The 21,788-nt window shown below is 38.9% G+C and overlaps 1 protein-coding gene across 1 annotated transcript; it reads right to left on the bottom strand.

The window, feature by feature from the left end:
• Nucleotides 1-230: 230 nt before the first annotated feature.
• Nucleotides 231-15,768, bottom strand: LOC141432265 (uncharacterized). The gene is made up of 7 exons (XM_074093813.1): nucleotides 15,742-15,768; nucleotides 7,575-7,699; nucleotides 6,145-6,268; nucleotides 4,618-4,737; nucleotides 3,608-3,850; nucleotides 3,083-3,273; nucleotides 231-443 (listed from the first exon to the last, which is right to left on the bottom strand). Exons 1-7 carry the CDS (start codon nucleotides 15,760-15,762, stop codon nucleotides 308-310), a joined length of 960 nt encoding a protein of 319 aa, XP_073949914.1. The 5' UTR covers nucleotides 15,763-15,768; the 3' UTR covers nucleotides 231-307.
• Nucleotides 15,769-21,788: the final 6,020 nt, after the last annotated feature.

The raw sequence follows: 21,788 nt of genomic DNA, 5'->3' as shown, positions 1-21,788 counted from the left end.
GACGTGATTTTTGGCATAGAGATAGTTTATGGCCCAGAGAGTAAGATAGGCTACTCTTTATCCCGGAAAATGTACAGCTCCCTAGGGAACAGGGCGCGATAACCGAATACCGTGCAGGCGAAGCCACGGGCAAAAGCTAGTTTTGTAATAAATAATTTTTTGCTAAAAATTGGTGTGACGTACCTTACGGATGGCCCCAAAACCTAAAAGATTATAAAGACAACAACAGATTCCAATTTTTCAATTTTTTAATTCTTTTACAAAAAATATTTTACAATAGTCTAAGTATTTACAAAATTGCTATAACCTAGTAGGATCCGAAGGTGATGTCGTGGAGAGGGGCCGCGCCCCCCGCTGGGAGGGAGTACTCTTTGAGGAGCTGGTCCAGCATTGAGAACGGCTGGCTCTGACTTCTGGGCTGCTGGAAGTTGTTCTGGTTGTATCTGTTCGAGGAATTATAACAAAATAATAAAGAGGCTTTAAGATTATACGATACGGTTGCGAATTAACTCTATAGAATTACTAGTTTTTACCCGCAGCTTCGCACGCGGAGGGCTGGATTAAGGGGATGGCAACCGGGGCTACAGCCCCAGGGCCTCCACAAAAGAGGGGCCCCCGCAATATAAACAACGGATTTTTCGAGTGAACACTAGTAAACAACATTTTTTTGTTTTTTTTTTCACTGTTCTACTTTTACCTGTAGTATTTATACAAACAATTATTCTGCTCATTTTATTTGGAAAATAGTTTTCCTCACTCCTCTGTTACCCCAAAATCTCCACACCTCTGCATCCAGCCCTGCGCACGCGTAAGTCATTATATCTGGCAGTTGAATTGAAGTTTCGGGATTTTACGAAATTCCCGTCAGAATTACCGAAAATTACATCGTGGTTCTAATGAGGGCTACTTGACAAGCGAAACGTCGCTAGATGGTGTTGGTGTCCTGAGGTCCGTTTGACGTTACGGTCTTGCTTGCGATCTCATTTAGTTACAATCTAAATAAAGCCAAGCCAACAGGGCATTTTAGGCAAAGATCTGCGCAGAGTGCGACATTAGCGCAAACCTCCATGACAACGTCAGTTCTCTTTGTATTTTCTCGCCATGACAGATCATGACCAAAGAGTATTAGTACCTATAGAAATCAAGATATATTTATTACTAACAAAATAACAATGATATTTATATCGATAGCAACGATACAGCAGCGAGTATATTTTCAAAAATTTAAATGAAAAAATATGATATTATGGCATTTAAGATATACTCAAAAAGCTGTTTACGGTTTTGTGCTAGTGCTGCACTCTGACGGCAGAAAATTGCAATAATAATCCCTATTGCAAGCAAAACGTCAAACGGACATCACGATGCTAACGCCATCTAGCGATATTTCGATATCAAGTAGCCCTCATTCACGTTGCATTAAAAAAAGACGTGCACTATTTTGATTGATTTAAAAAAATTGCATTAAGGAGTGACAAACATACACACACTTTTTTAACTTTCGCATTTATTAAGTTGTGTAATGTTAGGTAAACGTCCGAGTGCTCGACGCGCTAAGGCCCAATAGACGACACCCTGCTGTCATCTTTAATCACTTGACAGTCCGGAGTAGGGTTGCCAACCGTACTCTAAAACAGAGTATTGTACTCTATATCATAAAGGCGTACTCTAAATCTATAACACAAATAGCTAAAATACTCTTTTTACACAATGTTTACCTACTATACTTACTAGTGCCAGTCATGTAATATTATGCAAACTCATTATCATAACCAAAAAAAGGCCGTACTCTTTTTTTACCTCCTTTGAAATCAGATATACTCTATTTTCTCTAATAAAAGTTGGCAACCCCTAGTCCGGAGTGCGCGACCAATGAGGGCTATCGTTTTTTGTCTCACTAGATGGCGCACTGTTGCGTGAGGTTATTAAGTGTGGCTTTCAAAGTCTGTTATTACGGGTGTAAAAACAAAGTTTAGATTAAAATCATATTTAAGTAATACACCTTAAAACCGTACCATAAAAATATCGAGCATGCCACAGTGTTGCATAGTCCCCGTTTTGTTCAGAAAAAAGGGAGGACAAAGGTTTCCGAAAGACAAAACTGTCTCAAAACACAGACATTCATTGCCCCGGAACGCATATTTGCCATAATTAATTTCAGGTAATGCAAAATATTCACAAATTTATTCTAATTACAAATAAACCCGCGTAGCTCACCCAAAAACTTTGACATTTCGGAGACCTCACGCTACACTAGCGCCTCTAGCGGAGAATTCATACGCGATAGCCCTCATTTGCCTCGAACCGTCCCGGTTTTTTTATTGACGCACGTCCACAATTTTCTAATTACAAGGTTTTGGACGACCTGGTTAAAATCGCGGGATCGCGTTGGATGCGGAAAGCACAAGACCGGTCTGAGGGGAGAGCCTTGGGGGAGGCCTATGTCCAGCAGTGGACGTCATTCGGCTGACATGATGATGATGATGATGAAAGTTTTGAATAAAGAAAAAAATACTGTGACGTAAAATAATGTTTTCTCATTCAAGTAGGTACTATTTATTTATTTAATAATAGCTAATAATATAAGATTTGTTTACAAAATCAAGGTTAAACTTTATGACACTAAAGTATCCACGGACAGGTTGAAGCATTTTGGTTTTGGATTCCATGGTATCGACGGACTCATCATCGTCATTCCAGCCTATATACGTCCCACTGCAGTGCAGAGGCCTCCTCTCAGAACAAGAGGGCTTGGGCCATAGTTCCCACGCGGGCCCAGTGCGGATTGGGAACTCCACACGCACCATTGAATTGCTTCGCAGGTTTGTGCAGGTTTCCTTCACCGCAAAGCTCGTGGTAAATTTCAAATGTAATTCCGCACATGAATTTCGAAAAACTCAGAGATGCAAGCCGGGGTTTGAACCCACGACCCTCTGCTTGAGAGGCGATAGGTCAAACCACTAGGCCACCACGGCTTCTCGACGGACTGTTGAGTGGTTATTGTCATAAGATAGACAATTATTGTGACAGCGAGGAGCACTCTAAGGTAAAAATTACCTTAATAAGTCGATGGGATGATTACCTGGGCTCAGCGGGTGCTGGCGCGAAGTCCTGCGAGTATTCCACCTGGGGCTTGGGCGTGAAGGCCTGGAACTGCGGCGCGGGCCGGAAGTCCGGCTGCTGCCGCGCCTGCGGGCGGGGCGGGGGCGGCGCGGGGTTGAAGAAGCTCTCCCGCTCCACCGGCGCGGGCGCAGCGCCCGAGAAAAACTGGGGCTGCAACGATTTTGGGCATGAGAAATGAGTGTATTCGAAGATTGTTTTAAATGAAATTAGTAGGGGCAGCGGACTGCGCTGCCCTGTACTGTTGCTGTGGTTGCGGCTGTGGCGCCCTGTACTGTGGCTGTGGCACTCTATACTGTGATTATGTACTGAAAAAAAGTATCACTCACTTTAGGAGGCGTAGGGGCAGCGGACTGTTGCGGCTGCGGTGCCCTGTACTGTTTCTGTGATTGCGGCTGTGGTGCCCTGTACTCCTGCTGTGGCACCTCGTACTCCTGCTGTGGCACTCTATACTGTGATTATATCCTCATCAAAAAGTATCACTCACTTTAGGAGGCGCAGGGGCAGCAGCCTGCTGCGGCCTGTACTGCGGCTGCGGCGCTCTGTACTGTTGCTGTGGTTGTGGCTGTGGCGCCCTGTACTGTGGCTGTGGCTGTGGCTGTGGCGCCCTGTATTGCGGCTGTGGCTGTGGCTGTGGCTGCGGCGCGCGGTACTGCTGCTGCGGGCGGGGCGCGGGGCGCGGGGCGGGCTCTTCATAGTCGTAGTCTACTGATTGCGCGTTGCGACCACCCTGATGGAATAAATTAATATAAATAAATAACATGGGACAGGGTCCATATCGGCTCGCATACTTATCGAAAGTCCGAATGAAAGTTTGTCAGAATGATCGTTTGTCATAACTCTTTTTTCCCTGAATCCAATGATTGTTCAGAATTGTTATAAAACAAACCTAGCCTAACCTATAGTTTTCTATAGGATGACCATTTAAAAAAAATCAGAAAAATTTAAGGTTTCAGTGTGGAAAAAATTATGACAAACGATGATTCGGACAAAAATTACGGTATGACTAGCGAAGAGTATGCGAACTTTGGCGCTCCCAAATAATATATTTATATACGGATGGGATAATGATTCGAGTAGTGAATATTCGTCACATAAAAGCGTGCCCTACCATGATTCGAACCGGAGACTTCTAGTATATGGATGAACGATTTTTTTTAACTTTAGCTCCTTCAGGATTATCACAAAACTAACCTAACCTATAGGGTTCTCCAAAATAATCCTGAAATATATCCTGAATAGAAGAGTTTCACAAGAAATCGTACCTCCATATGAAATAGTGGGGAAAATTTTTTTTAGGCATTAGAATGAATAACTTCTACTGCAGGCATCAGCTGCAACTCACAACTGCGAACTGCATATGTAGATGTGCTTCCACTGAATAAAAGTCATATTAAGCTTGTTACTCCGGTCCTCTCAGTCCGTCTACCCCTTTATTTCCGATCATTTGTTTAATGGAAGGCACTATATAAATCTTTGGTATGGCCGAATTGTTACCTGGGCCTTAGCCGGGCGATCACGGGTGGACTCATCTACAAGAGTGGGGGGTGCCACCGTGATACCCTCCCCGGAAGGCTGGAAGCCGAACTTGTTGGCGCCGTACTCGACCACTCGCACCTGGAATGAGCAGGACAGAAACATTAGGAAGACAGTGGGTACACTTCATCTAAGAACTAAAGCTAGATGCCTTAATACGTCGCACACAGTCATGTTGTTACACTGTACTTATAGTTCAAGAAGTACTCGCACATTCTTCAACCGTATGTTAAAAAACCGTTGTAGCTAAGTAGTTTGACCTATGGCCTCTTAAGCAGAGGGTCGTGGGTTCAAGCCCGGGCTTGCATAGGGCGGAGATGATGACATTAAAGAGTAGCGCTGGCAAAATTGAAAATTGGAAGTCGAACGTCGTATTTGAAATAAACTAATGTGATTTTTCTTCTCAACAAACTTAGCATGTTTTTTACTAACTAAACGCGTTTTTTTCTTATCAAAACGTTTGTAATGCTGACTTACCAAATCGCAAGGTAGAAAATACCAAAATACTGGACGGAAATTAACGATGGTGAATAAATATTAATCATCTATGCTTATATACTTAAATTAAGTTGTCACGGCACAGCCGCGAAAAGGTGCCGACTCAGCATGTGCTGCGACATTGCTGTCACAGCGCTGATATTCTGTCGGAACCACTAGAAGTTGACGCTCTGAGTCACATAAAATTTTTACTCTAAGTACTATAATATATAATTTAAGGTTTAAATAACAAACATGGCACATATTCTTTGAGTACAGGTACCTAATGCAAAAACAAAGATTTACGAAGCCTGGTTGTCAAATAGAACCAACGATACCGGGTATTAAGCATTGACCTGAAGCTTCAAGGCTTCTGGCAGTTCCCATGTTGTACCGGGCTGAATATACGTACTGGCGCTGCAGGCTGATTCAAAAGTGACTGGCACTTTCCAGGATCTTAAAACCTGGTATACCTCAATTAACTAAAAGAATTTCCTTGCTCACCCGCGACTTTACGATAGCTAAGCTTATGCAAAATATGTGTGTACATGCAGTTCCTCCACCTCCACACTGTGAGAACACACGCAAATCACACAAACCCATCTATCACCACCACCACACTACACTGACGCGTTTCGAACTCAACCAGACCTCATCTTCAGAGTAACACAACCGTACACCATGCTACCAGTTGTTAGTTGTAGGTGTTAGTTGTTGTTGTGTTGTGTCTAACAACTGGAAGCGGTTGTGTTACTCTGAAGATGAGCTCTGGTTGAGTTCGAAACGCGTCAGTGTGGTGTGGTGGTAGTGATAGATGGGTTTGTGTGATTTGTGTGTGTTCTTACAGTGTGGAGGTGGAGGAACTGCATGAACACGCATATTTTGCATAAGCTTAGCTATGGTAAGGTCGCGGGTGAGCAAGGAAATTTAGTTCATTGATATGGACCTCCGCAAAGTAACGCCTGATTCAATAAATTACTGGTATACCTCGTCATTTTTACTCCGACGTACCTTGCCAGTGTCATCCTTGTAGCCGTACTTGCCCTTCACCTCTCCGTTTTGTGCCTTGGTCTCGATCTTGAAGGAGCCGTCGGCTGCCTCATACCCATACGTGTATGAGCCGTCCTCGTTGTGCCTGTAATCAGTTGAGAGGCTTGTAAAGAGGGTTTGCAGAAGCCAAGCGGCTGGATGGATAGTCAGTCTCTAGAAGCTGGTGGTTTGAACCTGAATACGACCCTTGAGGTCACGGGTTTGATCCATCGGGGTAGATATTATTTGTCGGAGTTGATATTTGCTTTCGAGTCTTGATGTTTTAATAATAAATACAGTATGTACCATCAGTCCATCAGCCAAATATGTGGTCTTCCCTACCACTACCACCCTAAAGTTGATAATCGTTTGCATGTCACAAAACAATAATGCCAATAGACGTGTCTGTGTTGGCAACCCCAACAATATATAGTATGTAGGTTGGCAGAACTGTCATTTTTTTCTCTCCCCGAATATAAAGCATATCTATAGGGTTCAAATCCCGTTCAAAACACCCGAAACACTTTTTAGTTCTTAAAATTCTTGCAATACAATACAATAAGTCTTCATTGTATACCACAAATAGTAAGTGATACAGAAAACAGGTACACAGAAAGAAAATGACATGGTAAACAATAGGCTGGCTTATCGCTTAAGAGCGATCCCTTCCGGGAAACCTTTTATATCCCTTTTATTTTTATCTTCTGCCCTATTATTGACTAAATTGGTATCACGCCTTCTCACTGGTACAGGTATCTATATCGTTGTAACTTAAATTAATAGTACAGTCAAAGAATCGCATAACAGGGTGGAACCTTTATGCTACTGCTGTTTGACATTTCTTGCTTCTGCCAAAGAAATTTTTGCGAGATTGATTATGAAAAGGTTCTGGAACGCGATTCAGTTTCCTTGACTGTCTGTAGGTAAGTTTTAAGCGGATTACTAATGTATGGGCAAATAACTTTTCCCAAAGTACCACATCCCAAAATATTTTACTCAAATTATCATTTGGCCAAAAATCATTTGTCAAAAAACTTATCGCAATTTTACAGTTAATAATATTCTTTTTGGCAAATTATTGTTCCACAAATAATTACTTAGTCATGTTTCATATTACCAAGTATTATTTAGTAAAATGTATCGTTTGGCATAACGCACTCTTCCCAAAATATCGCATGATATAATAACCTACTTTTCTGGGAGCAGTTCGTTTCTGTGGGGGGCGCAGTTCTAACCTAACCTAACCTACTTTTCTGATAGCAGTTCATTTTTGCGGGGGACGCAGTCTAACCTCATCTACTTTTCTGATAGCAGTTCGTTTCTGTGGAAGACGCAGTTCTAACCTAACCTAACCTACTTTTCTGGTAATATTTTGCCGAAACGGCAGTACACCGTATTAAGCACGTACGTACCTGTTGATCTGCTTGAGGATGGGCACGGGCGTCGGCGCGACCTTGGGCTCGGACGCGATGTAGCGCGGCGCGCGCTCGTCCGCGTACTGCGCGGCTGCGTACGCGCAGTATAGCGTCAGGACCAACTGCAACGCAATGACAGGTTAGATTTAGCTTAGCGAAGTAATACGAGCTAGTATAGCAGAACAGAAGTAACAGCATCCTAAGTGTCATTGCTGATAGGTACGACTGCCCCATTCTGGCGTACTGGGCCGACCCAGTACCGATCAAGTAAAGGCTGTTGCGTGCGCGATTTAGATTTAAATCCCGCTAACGCTTATATTATTTACACGTAACTTTTTCGGAATTCATGTGCGAAACTTGATCACGAGTTTTACGATGAAGGAAAACATCGTGACAAATTCTGCACACACTTGCGAAGGGATTCATCGATTTTTATATTCGTACATCCCGATCCCGTGGGAACATTGAGATAAAAGTAGCCAATATAAGGTAAATGTGCGAGTGCTCGTCACTGTCCCAATAGATGGCAACTTTAATCTTATGACATTAGCAATAGAGGTGGCAGCAGGGTGTCATCTATTGGGCATTAGCGTGTCGAGCACTGGGACGTTTATCTTACGTTTTATTACCGAACCGCTGAGTCTAGTCATGAAAAATGATATGGGTGTTCTTCAGACAAAGTAAATTAAAACAACGATTCAATAAAATCTCGGCATTGCCATTCAATGATACACACAAACAAAGCCGCGGGAAAATGCTATCCATTTACGGTATGGCACACAAAAGTTGCCGTAAACAACTTCTTACTTAGCTAATAAACGTAACCCAAATTGACCTCAAACAAAATCTTAAAACTTTAGCTTCCTTAAAAGCATAACACTAAAATTGGTTATAACGAAACAATACAGTGTTGCAATAACAATATCAATCTGGCCCAGTAATTGGGCAATTGGGGCCTTGACACTGTGGCACTGTTCGCTAGCGGCAAAAACGTATTCTAATATACCTAAGTAAAAAGTTATGGTTCAAGTTATAGACTTTTGGATAATTTATTGAATCAGGCGTTACTTTGCGACGGTCCATATCAATGAACTAAAGAAAAGTAAAAGTACTAGTAAACTAAAGTAAGGAAAGATTTTCTTTGCTCACCCATACCTTGCATAAAGTTAGCTATCATAAGGTCGCGGGTGAGCAAAGAAATTATTTTAGTTCATAGACTTTTTGGACACATTTACAATGATACGAATTTATTTAGCGCCCATACAAAGCATGTGCAAGTGCATCATACTATTTTGATATTTATAAAAGACGAAAATGCTTTATCTATTCAAGCACATAACGTTACGTAAGCTTAAAGCCCCGGGTTCGTTCCCCGGTCGAGGCTGATATTTGTATACTTAAATAATACGAATGCTTGTTCTCGGATCTGCCGATCGGTTACGTGTGTGACAACAAGTTGCCTAGCACCCATAGTGCAAGCTTTACTTACTTTGGGACTACTGGGACTGGGTCAATTATTGGTGTAAATAGTGTTGTCTATCTGGGTGGCCCCGATAGTTTGTTAAAATGCGGTTAACGATATAATTTATTTCATTATGTATTAAACGGTGGTAAAAATATGTTCCTATTATACTGGTAATTTGTACTGAAGTTATTGTTACTTTAATAAATTTGTACAAAGTGCAGTATAAATAACATATTTAAATTAAGTAAAATATGTATTTGTCTAAGTTTTTAGTATTATGATAGGTTACACGACTTGCTAAATATGGAGTAATTTTAAACTTGAGTGTAATGTTTTATTTATATGTGTAAGAATGATGTATCGTGTTTGTTAGATATACAGTCCTGTTTAAGTAGGTTATTTGATAGTTCGCTCATTTTGAATTGACTGTTCCAGGCTCTGTGAGAACGTGCATTATGTTTCTTAAGAGTAAACAAATTTGTAAGCTTTTACGGATAAGGGAAAATAATAATAACGTGAAATGTTCTGAAATTTACATTAACTTTAAGGATAAACGTAACAAATATGTTTTTATGATTTAAATTATTTATGTTTATTGCAAAGCCTGGCCTTATATGAGATCGTGACATGTCTTGATATAACATAAAATACAGAAATGCATGAGCTGTTCAAACACAAATTTAAGTATGACGTTACAATCATTGGTTTTGTTTTTTGTCTCCACTACAATAGCAATAAGAAAAGGTTTAATACTTTAGTCAAGACATTTTAAAACCTGTCTGATTAAACTGGATAACCGGTTTTCAGGACACTATATGTATGCCACTACCGGGTGTATGTCAACCTGACTGTGCTTTCAATAACCAGTTTAAGGCACTTGTCTCACCGCCAGCGAGGAAGCGATTGGCTATCGACTATTTTCTCGCTCAAGAAACGAACAAAAGATATAAGATCCTGTGTGAGTAAAAGAGACACATATATTAATAGTTGATCGCTGGCTGTTCACAGTCGGCGAGAACTCGCTCTTACATCTTTTGTCGCAGCGACAAGAGCTATAAAACTCGCTGAGCTATAGATACTCGCTCAGCGATGTCAGCTTGGCGGCCGCCCCGCACGAGCAAGTCGAGTGGAGCGAGTAATGGCCCGTCGCACGCGAACACTCGCTTACAGCCAAGCGACAAAACTACACTCGCTTCTCGCTGCTCGCCCACTCGTTTCTAGTTAATCGCTCTACTCGCTTCTCGCTCATCGTCGGCGGTAAGACAAGTGCCTTAATTGAATGTTAGTTGTTCTGATATGCCATTTTAGGGGTTCGTACCCAACTGATATGCAGTTGGGGTTGCATAGGCAAAGGTTATCTTGAACGTAGCAAAATTAGATGAACTGTTGCAGTGTTAAAAAAATATCTATACACAACTTCACGACCGAGATAATAAGAGAATGTTTAGGTTATTATGAATACCACTATCGCTCCTTCACTTCTGCTGCTTCCTTTACATACAACAATGTTATGGAAGGAGTTTTCTTATGACATAGGAATAGGACACGTTATGTAAATGAATACTAGGTACTACCCATATAAACCATGCTGACAGATGCATTGCCAGCCTAAAGAGCTACGATAGAATAGCTTTTTTTTAAACAAACGGGTATTATTCTAACCCTGCCGTCGTTTCATGTATTTGAAATGAAAGTATGCCAAAAAATATGACATTTTACCACTAACGTTGACAAGCTAAAGGCTACTAGAAACACAGGGAAGCCTAAAGTTCCATCTTTACGACTGGCTAAAATCAAAAGTCTAGAAAAATTTAAGATCCTACCCATACCACAAATTTTCTTGTTATCTCCAACTCGTCCAACTCGGTCAGACTTTCGTCGCTTGGACCAAACGTTACTGGTCGAAAGTTTACGCATTCGTTGCTCTATTTTTTCTTTAATAGAATAACTTGCAGTTTAGCAAAACCTCGTTTCGTTTATTTAATTTGGCGTGCTTCCGGTGGAGTTTTGCAAGGATATAAATGCATAGTTATCAAAAAGTATTTAGTTATATTTAGCAGTCTGTTCTTGAAATTACTTGTGATAAAAATTTAGGAACTACAACCTTAATAATTCGCGATGCGTACAGCATATTTAGTTACTTACATTCGTTTGATACATAAATATTGGCGTTTTTTTAAAACTATTAGTGTCGAAAATACAAACTGAGACATGGATGCACAGAAAAACCAGAAAAAGAGACCAGCGCTGGGAATCGAACCCAGGTCCTCAGCAATCCGTGCTGCGTGCTATAACCCCTACACCACCGCTGGACAGGAATTTAGACACGAATTTTTCCTATGCATACATATCTCAGGTTGCTTATTTCTACTACGCTACTTATGCAGCAGCACTAGCGACATCTATGTTTCGCTCTCATCGAGAGACGTCACATGAGGACCTGGGTTCGATTCCCAGCGCTGGTCTCTTTTTCTGGTTTTTCTGTGCATCCATGTCTCAGTTTGTATTTTCGATATGGTTTCACGGGATACCCGTAAAAGTAACAAATTTGGAGTTGAAATAAAAAATACAAAAAGACTCCAAATAACCAATCATAAACTATTAGTGCTTAAGACAGAGATTGGACGGATTAGCGTCATTGTTTGCAATAATGTGGACATAACTCCAAAACTGATGATTTCTAGTAAATAAATAACATAAAAAATAAGCAACATCTTTCCCAATTTTTCTGTGGACAAAAATTACTACTTTTACTAACATTCTACTAAGGTAATTATTTTAAAAGCACGTGTAAATTGTTATCTCTAGAAATTCAAATGTTATTTCAAAAATTAATTAATTAATCAACCTTTTACTTACATTTTGGTGTGATCATGTCCATAATAATCCGAACACTAGTCCGCCCGATCCCAACTTATAAAAGTTTATAAAAAACAATAACTAAAAGATCTCTTCAATTTTTATGAGGGCGATCCACAACTTATTGACATGATATTGCAAACATCTGAAGGTGAAAACGGTAATTTAGGAAATACATAATAACAGGACATTCAACCGTGACATAAATGACTATCAATCATACTGAAATCAGTCCGTATCCTTGAACACAAAACAAAAAAGTCTGAAGTCAAATCAAACTCCATCAATTTTAAACTCCCTAAAAACAGCCATAAGACATAATTTCGATTGCATTCTTTCACGTTAATCCCTTTTTATTTTATCCACCAGGACCGCATGGCAACGGTATGGAAAGTCAAAAAGACTTAAGTCAATAATTCAAGCTTTTAATTTAAGCTCAATATCGATATGATAAGGTACACATTGGAATGTATATTATGTTTGAGTTATGGCACTTTTATAAGTGACATTTTAGAGTCCGGCAGTGAATGTAGACCGGTGTTTGGCCTCGAACAGCTGTGCCCTTTGTCTGTATAGAGGGATATGCTTGTAAATCTTATATTTATAAATAAACGTAGCAATGAGAGAAATGTATTGGAATTTAGCAGCCATAAAGTTGTCGGCGTAATCTTAAAAAGTATAATGTACGAGTGCTCGACACTGGCCCAATAGTTGTCATCTATAATTTTATGTCATTAGCCATAGAGATGACAGCAGGGTGCCATTTGTGTGTCGAGCACTCGAACGTTTGTCTCTATACCTTATTGAATGTTTTGCCCGATTCTCCACAGTGATTTTTGCGAATCGGTCATAGATTGTTCTAAATCCATGACGTTATTTTATTCTAAATTTAAAGTTATTTTGACCAAAACATTGACTTTGTCAATAACTCACGCATGCACATACGTAGGTACTTACAAACTTTCGTATTTATAATAAGTAGTTAGGATATTATTAGAATTTTATTATCTAACAACATAGCTTTTTAAGTACCGTCCGGGTGCTAGTTTTCTCACGAATAAGACATTGAAACTTAATGAGTTTAGGAAAATATCTACTATTGTCCTAGACACATACAGCGGTCAAGACTCTTATGCTCCCCCCCCCCCCACCACACACACCTTTGAATCAGCCCTTGCAACTGTTATCTTTCATTTTACGTTACTAGCAAGGGAGGTGACAGCAGGCTGTCAACCATTGGGCATTGACATGTCGACCACTGGGACAATTACCTTAGTGTGCCACGTGGTTGTTTCTTATTTCATACAGTCAGTTCATTTAACTTTTCCCCATGCCTTTTACAGTGCTGTCTCGAACATGTCACGCTAAGCACCCATAAAAACAATAACTTCCTGGCGAGAACTGGCACACTTGCAACAAACAGCTTAATTAACAATCTGTTAACAAAGAAACTGGTTCACCATGACGCTTATCACGGCACTTTCAGTTTGAATAGCTGAGAAACTTGTGTTACTGATAATATTCTTTTTATAAAAGTTTGAATCTCAAATGAATGATAGATGAATCTCACATGGGAGATAGCGGCTCGACAAATATCACGAAGTTGTTTTTCGGCGAAAGGTATTATTTTGTGTGAAAACTAGGTAAAATTACGTAAACCTGTTTCTCCACTGCGGCTCTAAAGCAGAGTGTAGTGAGTAGCTCTAAAAACATCATCAAATCTCATGTCAGATTTTGCGAGATCTCGTGAAAGGGGGAGGGAAGTTGAAAAATCAATTCGCATAATTAATGGTTGCCTCTAATCCATACACGAGATGAAAAATATTCAGTTTGTATAGCATAAAACATACATAACTGTCAGTACAATATAACAGTTAGTGCTTGTAGGCCGGATGGCCAAGTGGTTAGAGAACCTGTCTACGAAGTTTAAGGTCCCGGCTTCGATTCCCGGCCGGGGCAGATAGTTGTATGAATAATACGAATGTTTACTCTCGGGTCTTGGATGTTTAATATGTATTTAAGTATGTATCTATCTATATAAGTATGTTTATCCTTTGCCTAGTTGCCATAGTACAAGCTTTGGGACTAGGTCAATTGGTGTCAAGTGTCCCATTACATTTATTTAATTTACTATTGACGTTGCAAACGTCCATAGGCTACAATGCGCCATCACGCTAGCTACACTGTGATAAAGTCAAAGTCTATTTTTTTTTTCAATTTAGGCAACAAGCACTTATGTCAAAAATATTACCACTGTTTCGTAAAAACCTCTGTTGAGAAGAACCCAACAAGAAACTAAGAGGTACATTTTTTAAACAGATCTACAATGTTAGTTAATGATTAACACGATTACGACATGTTTAATACAATAGATCCAGTATTTGAAATAAGGGACCGAATACCCCTTTGTACAAACCCCCCGCCCTTTGTACCCCTTTGTTTGGGGTAAAAGTATCTCAAAGTATGTCAATTGTTTTTGTTTATTTTCTTCTATACAATAAAGAATTTTACAATAAAGCCACTATTTGAAATAAGGGATCGCCAATGTGGATCGGAATTCTTTCTAAACATCCCTCTCCATGATTATTATAATAATTCATTATTTTTATTATTCTTATTAATGGATCTTGGATCTGATCTTGGTGTCTGTTTGATCGCTAATATTTTTTGGAATTCTGTTCGTAACACATGGAATTTCCGAGAAAAGGCTTTTTCCTGTGTTTCTACTTACGACGTTAATGTGAAAATCACATATATTTTTCATTGCATACATAATTATTATCGAATATAATATATTTTCAGTATATCCCAAGTTAGTTGCTAAAATAATTTAGAAAAGAGGTTCGAAGTTTTCAAAGTTGTCTTCGCAATTGTTATTTCCATAAAGATTAATATCGAATTACATAGCAACAATGTTGCAAACCAAATGGAGGAATTGCTCTTAAAACAACTTTGGTATTGGTAATACTTGAGCTGTACTGCTTTAGAATTAGAGCAGGTAGCTATTTTAAGCTTCTAAGTCAGTGGTCCTTCAAGTTCTTATGACAAGAGACGGCAACGCGTTTTTTTCCTCTCTGCCAAAAGGACACGTGACACGCAAAAATCAAAAACGCAACAGCCTTAAACAAAATAAAAAAGAAAAATAAATCTAGTGCTGATATCTGTTAAGTAACTTAAAGTTCGACAGTAGAAACCCATTCATAATCGTGACCGGCTCTAAAATTCTCGGTAATGGGTCCCGCTGCTATACCGCTATACCAACTGAATTGTGATTTACTGTGGATTTTTTTAACAGAAAAAATCATAGTGATGATATCACATTGCTTGATAAGATAATTTACTATAAAACTTACTGTGTGAAAGTACTACGGTAGAGCAGTCAAATGGTTCGATAGTATGTACCGCTCGCTCTTCACAAGAAATCGTCCAAAAATAAAAGGCTACTCCTGTCATAGATGCCTCGTGAAGCGGACACTCAAGTTAAGCCCACGTTATTGCGCTGAATGCAACCGCAAATATAGTTAACCTGATTATTAATTATAATAAAACCGAATTCCAAGCACTTGAAATATCGATGCACTCATTCGATAAAAAATTACGTAAAAATAATGCACGCACTTGAAGCTAAAACTAAGTTAAAATTCACTAAAAAAAAATTAAACAGCAAGTTTAACCGTTATTTTACCTTTTTTTTAAAAAAAAGTTACGTCATAATCAAACTTATCACAAAATCAGAATGCGATGACATCAATCACAAAGCTAAATACAATAATCCAATTTTCAGATCAATCAATTTCTATCGTCACCAATTTTTAAATAAAAAAAATAAAACAAACGTACCAGGTGCACTAGAGCGGCCATCTTGCAAATACTGTCAGATCGCGCGCCAACCGCTTATATACCTGCGCGCGCAGGGCGGACCTTTCACTATGTTACCATTTTTTTTTCTTTGAAAGGGTGTGTTTATATTAATGTAAGATTCTCATAAATATGGAGACAACGGGCAAGTGTCCTCAAAAAACGAATTAGTCGGTAATTAGTAGTTTATTTATGAGTATGTTGTTAATGTTGGTTTGTCAAAGTCAAAGTCAAAATATCTTTATTCAATTTAGGCTATACGAGTAACAAGCACTTAAGAATGTCAAAAAAATCAACCACCGGTTAGGAAAAACCTCTGTAATGTCCCTATCTGTTTGGATTTGTTGTGTATGTGTACCTATTGTATAAATGGTTATGTATTCTTGATATTGCTGTAATGTAATGTAAATTCACCACCTACTAAAATTTATTCCTTACTTCTCCATCCATTCCATTGTAAAGGTTGCCTGGAAGAGGTCGCTCTGAAGCGATAATGCCGCCTATTGCTTACCTTAGAAAGTCTCTGTGTTTTCTGTACTGCTTGCTATGTGTTGGTGTGCAATAAAGAGTTATTGTATTGTATTGTGCTGTATTTTTTTTATTTATAAAGCGCTTTATTACATTACAATCTAGCCTGTCTAGGCTAATAAGCAAATTATCTTTAACTTAAACTATCTAATTAGAATTTAATCTAAGAAAATGTCCATTGGCAGTTCTTAGTTTCTTATGGGGAAGACACTATGTTCATGTGTTCAAATGTTCGAAATGTATTGTATTGTATTGTATTCTAGTCTGTTAGTTTAACGTTTGTCCGTTAAACAAGAAATTATGAAGATGTAGCCGGTTAAAATCACATTTGATGTCACGCCTACATAAATGGAGCGACGACTTGATTAAGATCGCGGGAGCGTGGTGGATGCGGAAAGCACCCGTCTGAGTAGAGAGCCTTGGGGGAGGCCTATATCCAGCAGTGGACGTCTTTCGGCTGACATTATGATGATGATATTTAAGTAGTTCTTGTGAGAACACATCAGACCTAATGTGTGACGACATTGATGAACCATTTATTGATGACCCACCATCGTGCCGTAGATTTAGAGGACGAACCTGATCCATCAAAAATGCACAAAGAATGCGTGTAATAACCATTTCCTTAACTTGCTGTACATAAAATTATAATTATAATGCTTATTTCACTAACAGGGCGTACTTCATTTTGCAAACCCTTCTAGTACATACTTGTTTACTTACCTCAACCACAACAGCTGTGTCTCAGGAACTATCAGGTGTAAGTGGACAAAATTAGTCTCATTTTATTAATAATTTAGTGGACTTTAATAAATATATAGTAACTTTTCGCATAAGCTCTTGAAGGGTAAAAATTGACGAAAACTAAAAAAACTGTAATATGTTTGGAAATTGCGCAAACTTTTAAATAGCCGTATCATAGAAACTATTTGACCTACCAAAACCAAATTAGTCTCATTTGATTGGAAATTAAGTCTACTTAAAATTTTTTTTAGTAATTTTGCCGTAACGTAAGTTGTTGGTGGTAAAAATTGACAAAAACGGAAAAAACTACTAAATTATAATGAATTTTCAAGTATATAACAATGATCCGGAAGGCTTTCGAGGTGGAAAACTTGGATTTGTCATAACCCATTTCACCACTACCAACTCATATAAAAATCAGAACTACCTCATTTGATGCAAGGTAAAAGGCACCAATTCCATGTACTAGTATAGGGCCAGCGCCCGTCGACTTACATAACGCGATCATCTCTTGCGCATCATTGGGGTTCTACGAATGCTACGATGGTGCGTAGCACCGTAGCGGGTTACGAAATTACATGACATAAAATTGTGGAAATAAATATGATCAGTCAATTAATGGAAACATTTTGATATTTGTAAGAAAATCTTTTGTATCTTGTATAAGAATTAAGAACATCCAGTTTATAATTTGTTATTTTTTTGTGTGTTTAAGGGTTCTGCGCCTGTAAAGGAAAAACGCAACCCTTATAGGTTCACTTTGTTGTTTTTTTGTCTGTCTGTCTGTCTGTCAATCTATTAAGACCTGTTTTCTCAGGAGCGCGTGGAGGTAGCAAGCATAAATTATTATCATATACTCCGGCCTGCTAGCGCTTCGATCAATGAAAAAATCTAATTTCTAAATTAAATAAAAAAATACAGTAATTAAAAATGGTGTTTCCCGGTGGTGTTTTCGTACTAATTGCTGTAACTGAAAAACTTATGTATAAGGGTACTTCTGTTTGTCCTAGAAACTTGAAATTTGACCACGGGCCAGTCAGTAACCAATAACCTTCGGCGGTAAGTTGACTTAACGCAAGTGTCGAACCCGTTACTGCAATGTACCCTACTATGCCTTAACACTGATTGTGCCACTAAAATTAAAGAAAGAAAGAAAGAAAGAAAGAAAGAAAACATTTATTCGTGACATTAAAAAAGACAGCAACAATAATAAAAATAAAATAAAAAATTGTTACGTATGCATGTCACGAAATGGTCCCAAATCAGCAATCTGCCGGTCTTGCGAACGGCGCTGGTCTTCTTTTGGGACCATCTGGTCATATACATTGAAAAAAGTACAGCTAAGTGAGACCGATACAATTTTTAGTTTAAAAATATAAAAATACTTTCCTATTTAAATAAAATAAAAAGAAATACTAAAATTACAAAATGGGTTGCCAGTATATAAAGAAATAGGCATAGGCAGTCTCCTTTACCCTTCTCACTCCTAACAAAAGCAAAAGAAAAAAGAAGAATAGACAAAACAAAACAACAAGCGATTGATTCGCCAACCAAATTGCGATTTCTAAAAGTTATTCGACTAAAGAAAGATACAAAGTTGATATACATCAATATTCTTCGGTATCCCAAATAGTAAAGAAATTAAACTGGTAAAAAGTCCACACACTTTGTTTTCCAGACGCGTATCTGAATGCAACGAAGCTTGCATCTGGCGCGGCGTGAGCAGAATTAATTGATCGTTGCCACACCTGGCTACCCAGAGCCGTCACTTAGTCTCAAGTTCATAAAGAGTAACCTAAAGACTCATTTTATCTTCTTTATGCCCATTAGGGCCAGTACAGACAGACTGCATTCTAGCTGCAATGTAACTGCTAACTAAAAATTAAGATTGGTTTTTTGGATTATTTTTGTATTTTTTATTTCAATTCCAAATTTTTACTTTTACGGTCATCCCGTAAAACCGAAATTGAAAATACAAACTGAAATATAGATGCACAGAAAAAACAGAAAAATAAGACCATCACTGGGAATCGAACCCAGGTCCTCGGTAATCCGTACCGCGTGCTATACCGCTACACCACTGCATCTCACACTGCGTCTCACTGCATCATCTTTTTTCTGTGCATCTATATTTCAGTTTGTATTTTCAATTTTAACTGCTAACTGCCGATACCGGGTGTGGCCTGTAATACGAGCAAAAAATTAAAACATAGATCGTTCTCGTCAAACTGAACAACATTAGTTCAGCGACTTTTCAAAATAATGGAGTCTTTGAATTTTCCTTTTTTCATACAAATTAAATACTGCTATCAATGTAGGTCATCCTAGAACACAACTGACGTCGCCTGTCACGCTAAAACAAGAATTTCGCTTTACATTGCTTCTTCGAATAAACTTAAAAGTGTAATAAAAATAAAAAACTAATTATTTTTAAAAGTCGCTGTACTAATGGTGTTCAGTTTGAGGAGTATGGTATATGTTTTAATTATTTGCTCATACTCGTATTACAGGCCACACCCGATATTTCAATTGCAGTCAGAGTGCAGTTGTGCCGACTGCACTCGAACTGCAACAAAAAATTTATGGGCAGTTGTTAGTTACGTTGCAGCTGGAATGCAGTCTGTCTGTACTGGCCCTAAAGTGGTTCGAGTGCTGAGGCCTTATTGTCTATCATAGTTAAAGTCATAATCATTTTTAACACTTCTTTTGGTTAAACAGTATAGATGAAGGCAGAAAGAGACGTTGAATGCGATCGCTATAGCGCTCGGGGGTTAGACAATACGGTCTCTGGTCACTGTCCCATTAAGGCTGCGGCTCCGCTGAGGCGGAGACGAGCGGAGCTGAGTGGAGCAGAGCTGTGAAAAGAGTTAAGTGGTTCCACTGAGGCGGAGACGAGCGGAGCTGAGTGGAGCAGAGCTGTGAAAAGAGTTAAGTGGTTCCACTGAGGCGGAGACGAGCGGAGCTGAGTGGAGCAGAGCTGTGAAAAGAGTTAAGTGGTTCCACTGAGGCGGAGACGAGCGGAGCTGAGTGGATCAGAGCTGTGAAGAGTTAAGTGATTCCACTCCTCACACACATCTCTACGCTCCGCTCGTCTCCGCTTGATTGTTTCCATTGAAGCGGAGCGGGGACGATATGTGGATTTGAACCAATATGATTGGTCGATCCCTACACGTCTCCTCTCCGCTCCGCTCGTCTCCGCCACAGCGGAGCCGCAGCCAGACGCTATTTAGCCGTCTTTCATTTTATGTCACTAGCAAAAGAGATGACGGCAGCGTGTATTGGGTAGTATGATTCAAGCACTAAGGTCATAAAAATAATAAGGTCATAATTTTTTTAATGAGTCTTATTTAACTAAGGGTATGATTAAATTTGAAGTTTAATATGTTAAATTTTAGTAGACTTGTTAATTTTCTTTAAGTCAAAAACTTTGTAAATTGAACGGTTTCGTTTAAAATAATAGTTGTATTAAACACTAAAAAATATTAATTAGGAAATTACCTACGATACTCCAATATTATACAGGCTGGGATGATGTTGATGATGATTTATTATCACCCCATACGTCACACGGCTGGGCACAGGCCTCCTCTCAGAACGAGAGCGCTTGGGCGTACTAATACTTTGTTGAATCAAGTTTATGGTTGAATCTCAGCACAGATTGCATACCGTTTTGATAGCCAGACCATTTTTAAGGTCGCCTACAATACAGCATTCCAGGACTAGACATATAATACTTGTTTATTAGTCAGTGTGCCATTGAAGGTAATATTATGAAACTGTAAAAGTTATCACGTGACTTCAAGTTAACCGTTAACCTAGAAATTTGATTTTGATGTAATGTTTTGGCTCCTCAAGCAGAGGGTCGTGGGTTCGAACCCAAGCTAGCACCTCTTAGTTTATCGTGATTTATGTGCGAAATTTCATTTTAAGTTTTCCATGAGCATTAACTGCTAATCTTGGTCTTGTTGAAAATATTTTTGTTGGAACAGGTCTAAGCGTCCTTTGATACCAATACGGTATTTGACAACTTCTGATTTTGCCATATCTTAATATTATTATGAAAATATAGATATACAGATAGTGTTTAGCGAAGAGATTAAATAAAGATAAATAAAGCAATAAAGATTTTAAATTTGAATTTGAGAGTAAATTTAAATCGGTTGAAAATTGGATTTATAGTGATTTTTGGAAAAATCTATATACCTGTCTCTTTCTCAAACGCTTTTCTCTATGCAGCAAGTATGGCGGTACTGGCGTGTGACGTCACATGCCAGTATTTCTTTCTCTGTCTAATCTTGAATTTCAAACCTTTATAACTTTGCTATTTGTAAAGGTAGCTTAAAAATTGTTTTTCTATTCGATAACAGGCATTGTATCATCATCATCATCATCCCAGCCTATATGCGTCCCACTGCTGGGCACAGGCCTCCTCTCAGAACAAGAGGGCTTGGGCCGTAGTTCCCACGCGGGCCCAGTGCGGATTGGGAACTTCACACGCACCATTGAATTGCTTCGCAGGTTTGTGCAGGTTTGTGTAATTTATAAAACATATACAAAATAGTTAAATACCGTATTCACATTTTAACTCGGAAACACATTTGCCGCCGCTGTGAGAGCCCACTTTTAGTAGACATGAAATTTGGAGCGCGTGTTTTTATGCAAAAAGTTAGAGGGCCACTATATATGTATAATTTTTGGAAATTCCCACTTTTTTTTAAATCCCTGAATATTAAATTAAACTGCTAGATGTTATGAAA

Source organism: Choristoneura fumiferana, chromosome 10 (assembly GCF_025370935.1).
Source record: "Choristoneura fumiferana chromosome 10, NRCan_CFum_1, whole genome shotgun sequence".
Lineage (NCBI taxonomy): Eukaryota > Metazoa > Arthropoda > Insecta > Lepidoptera > Tortricidae > Choristoneura > Choristoneura fumiferana.
Note: the sequence above shows the minus strand (reverse complement) of the source record. Positions and strands in the feature narration are given on the sequence as shown.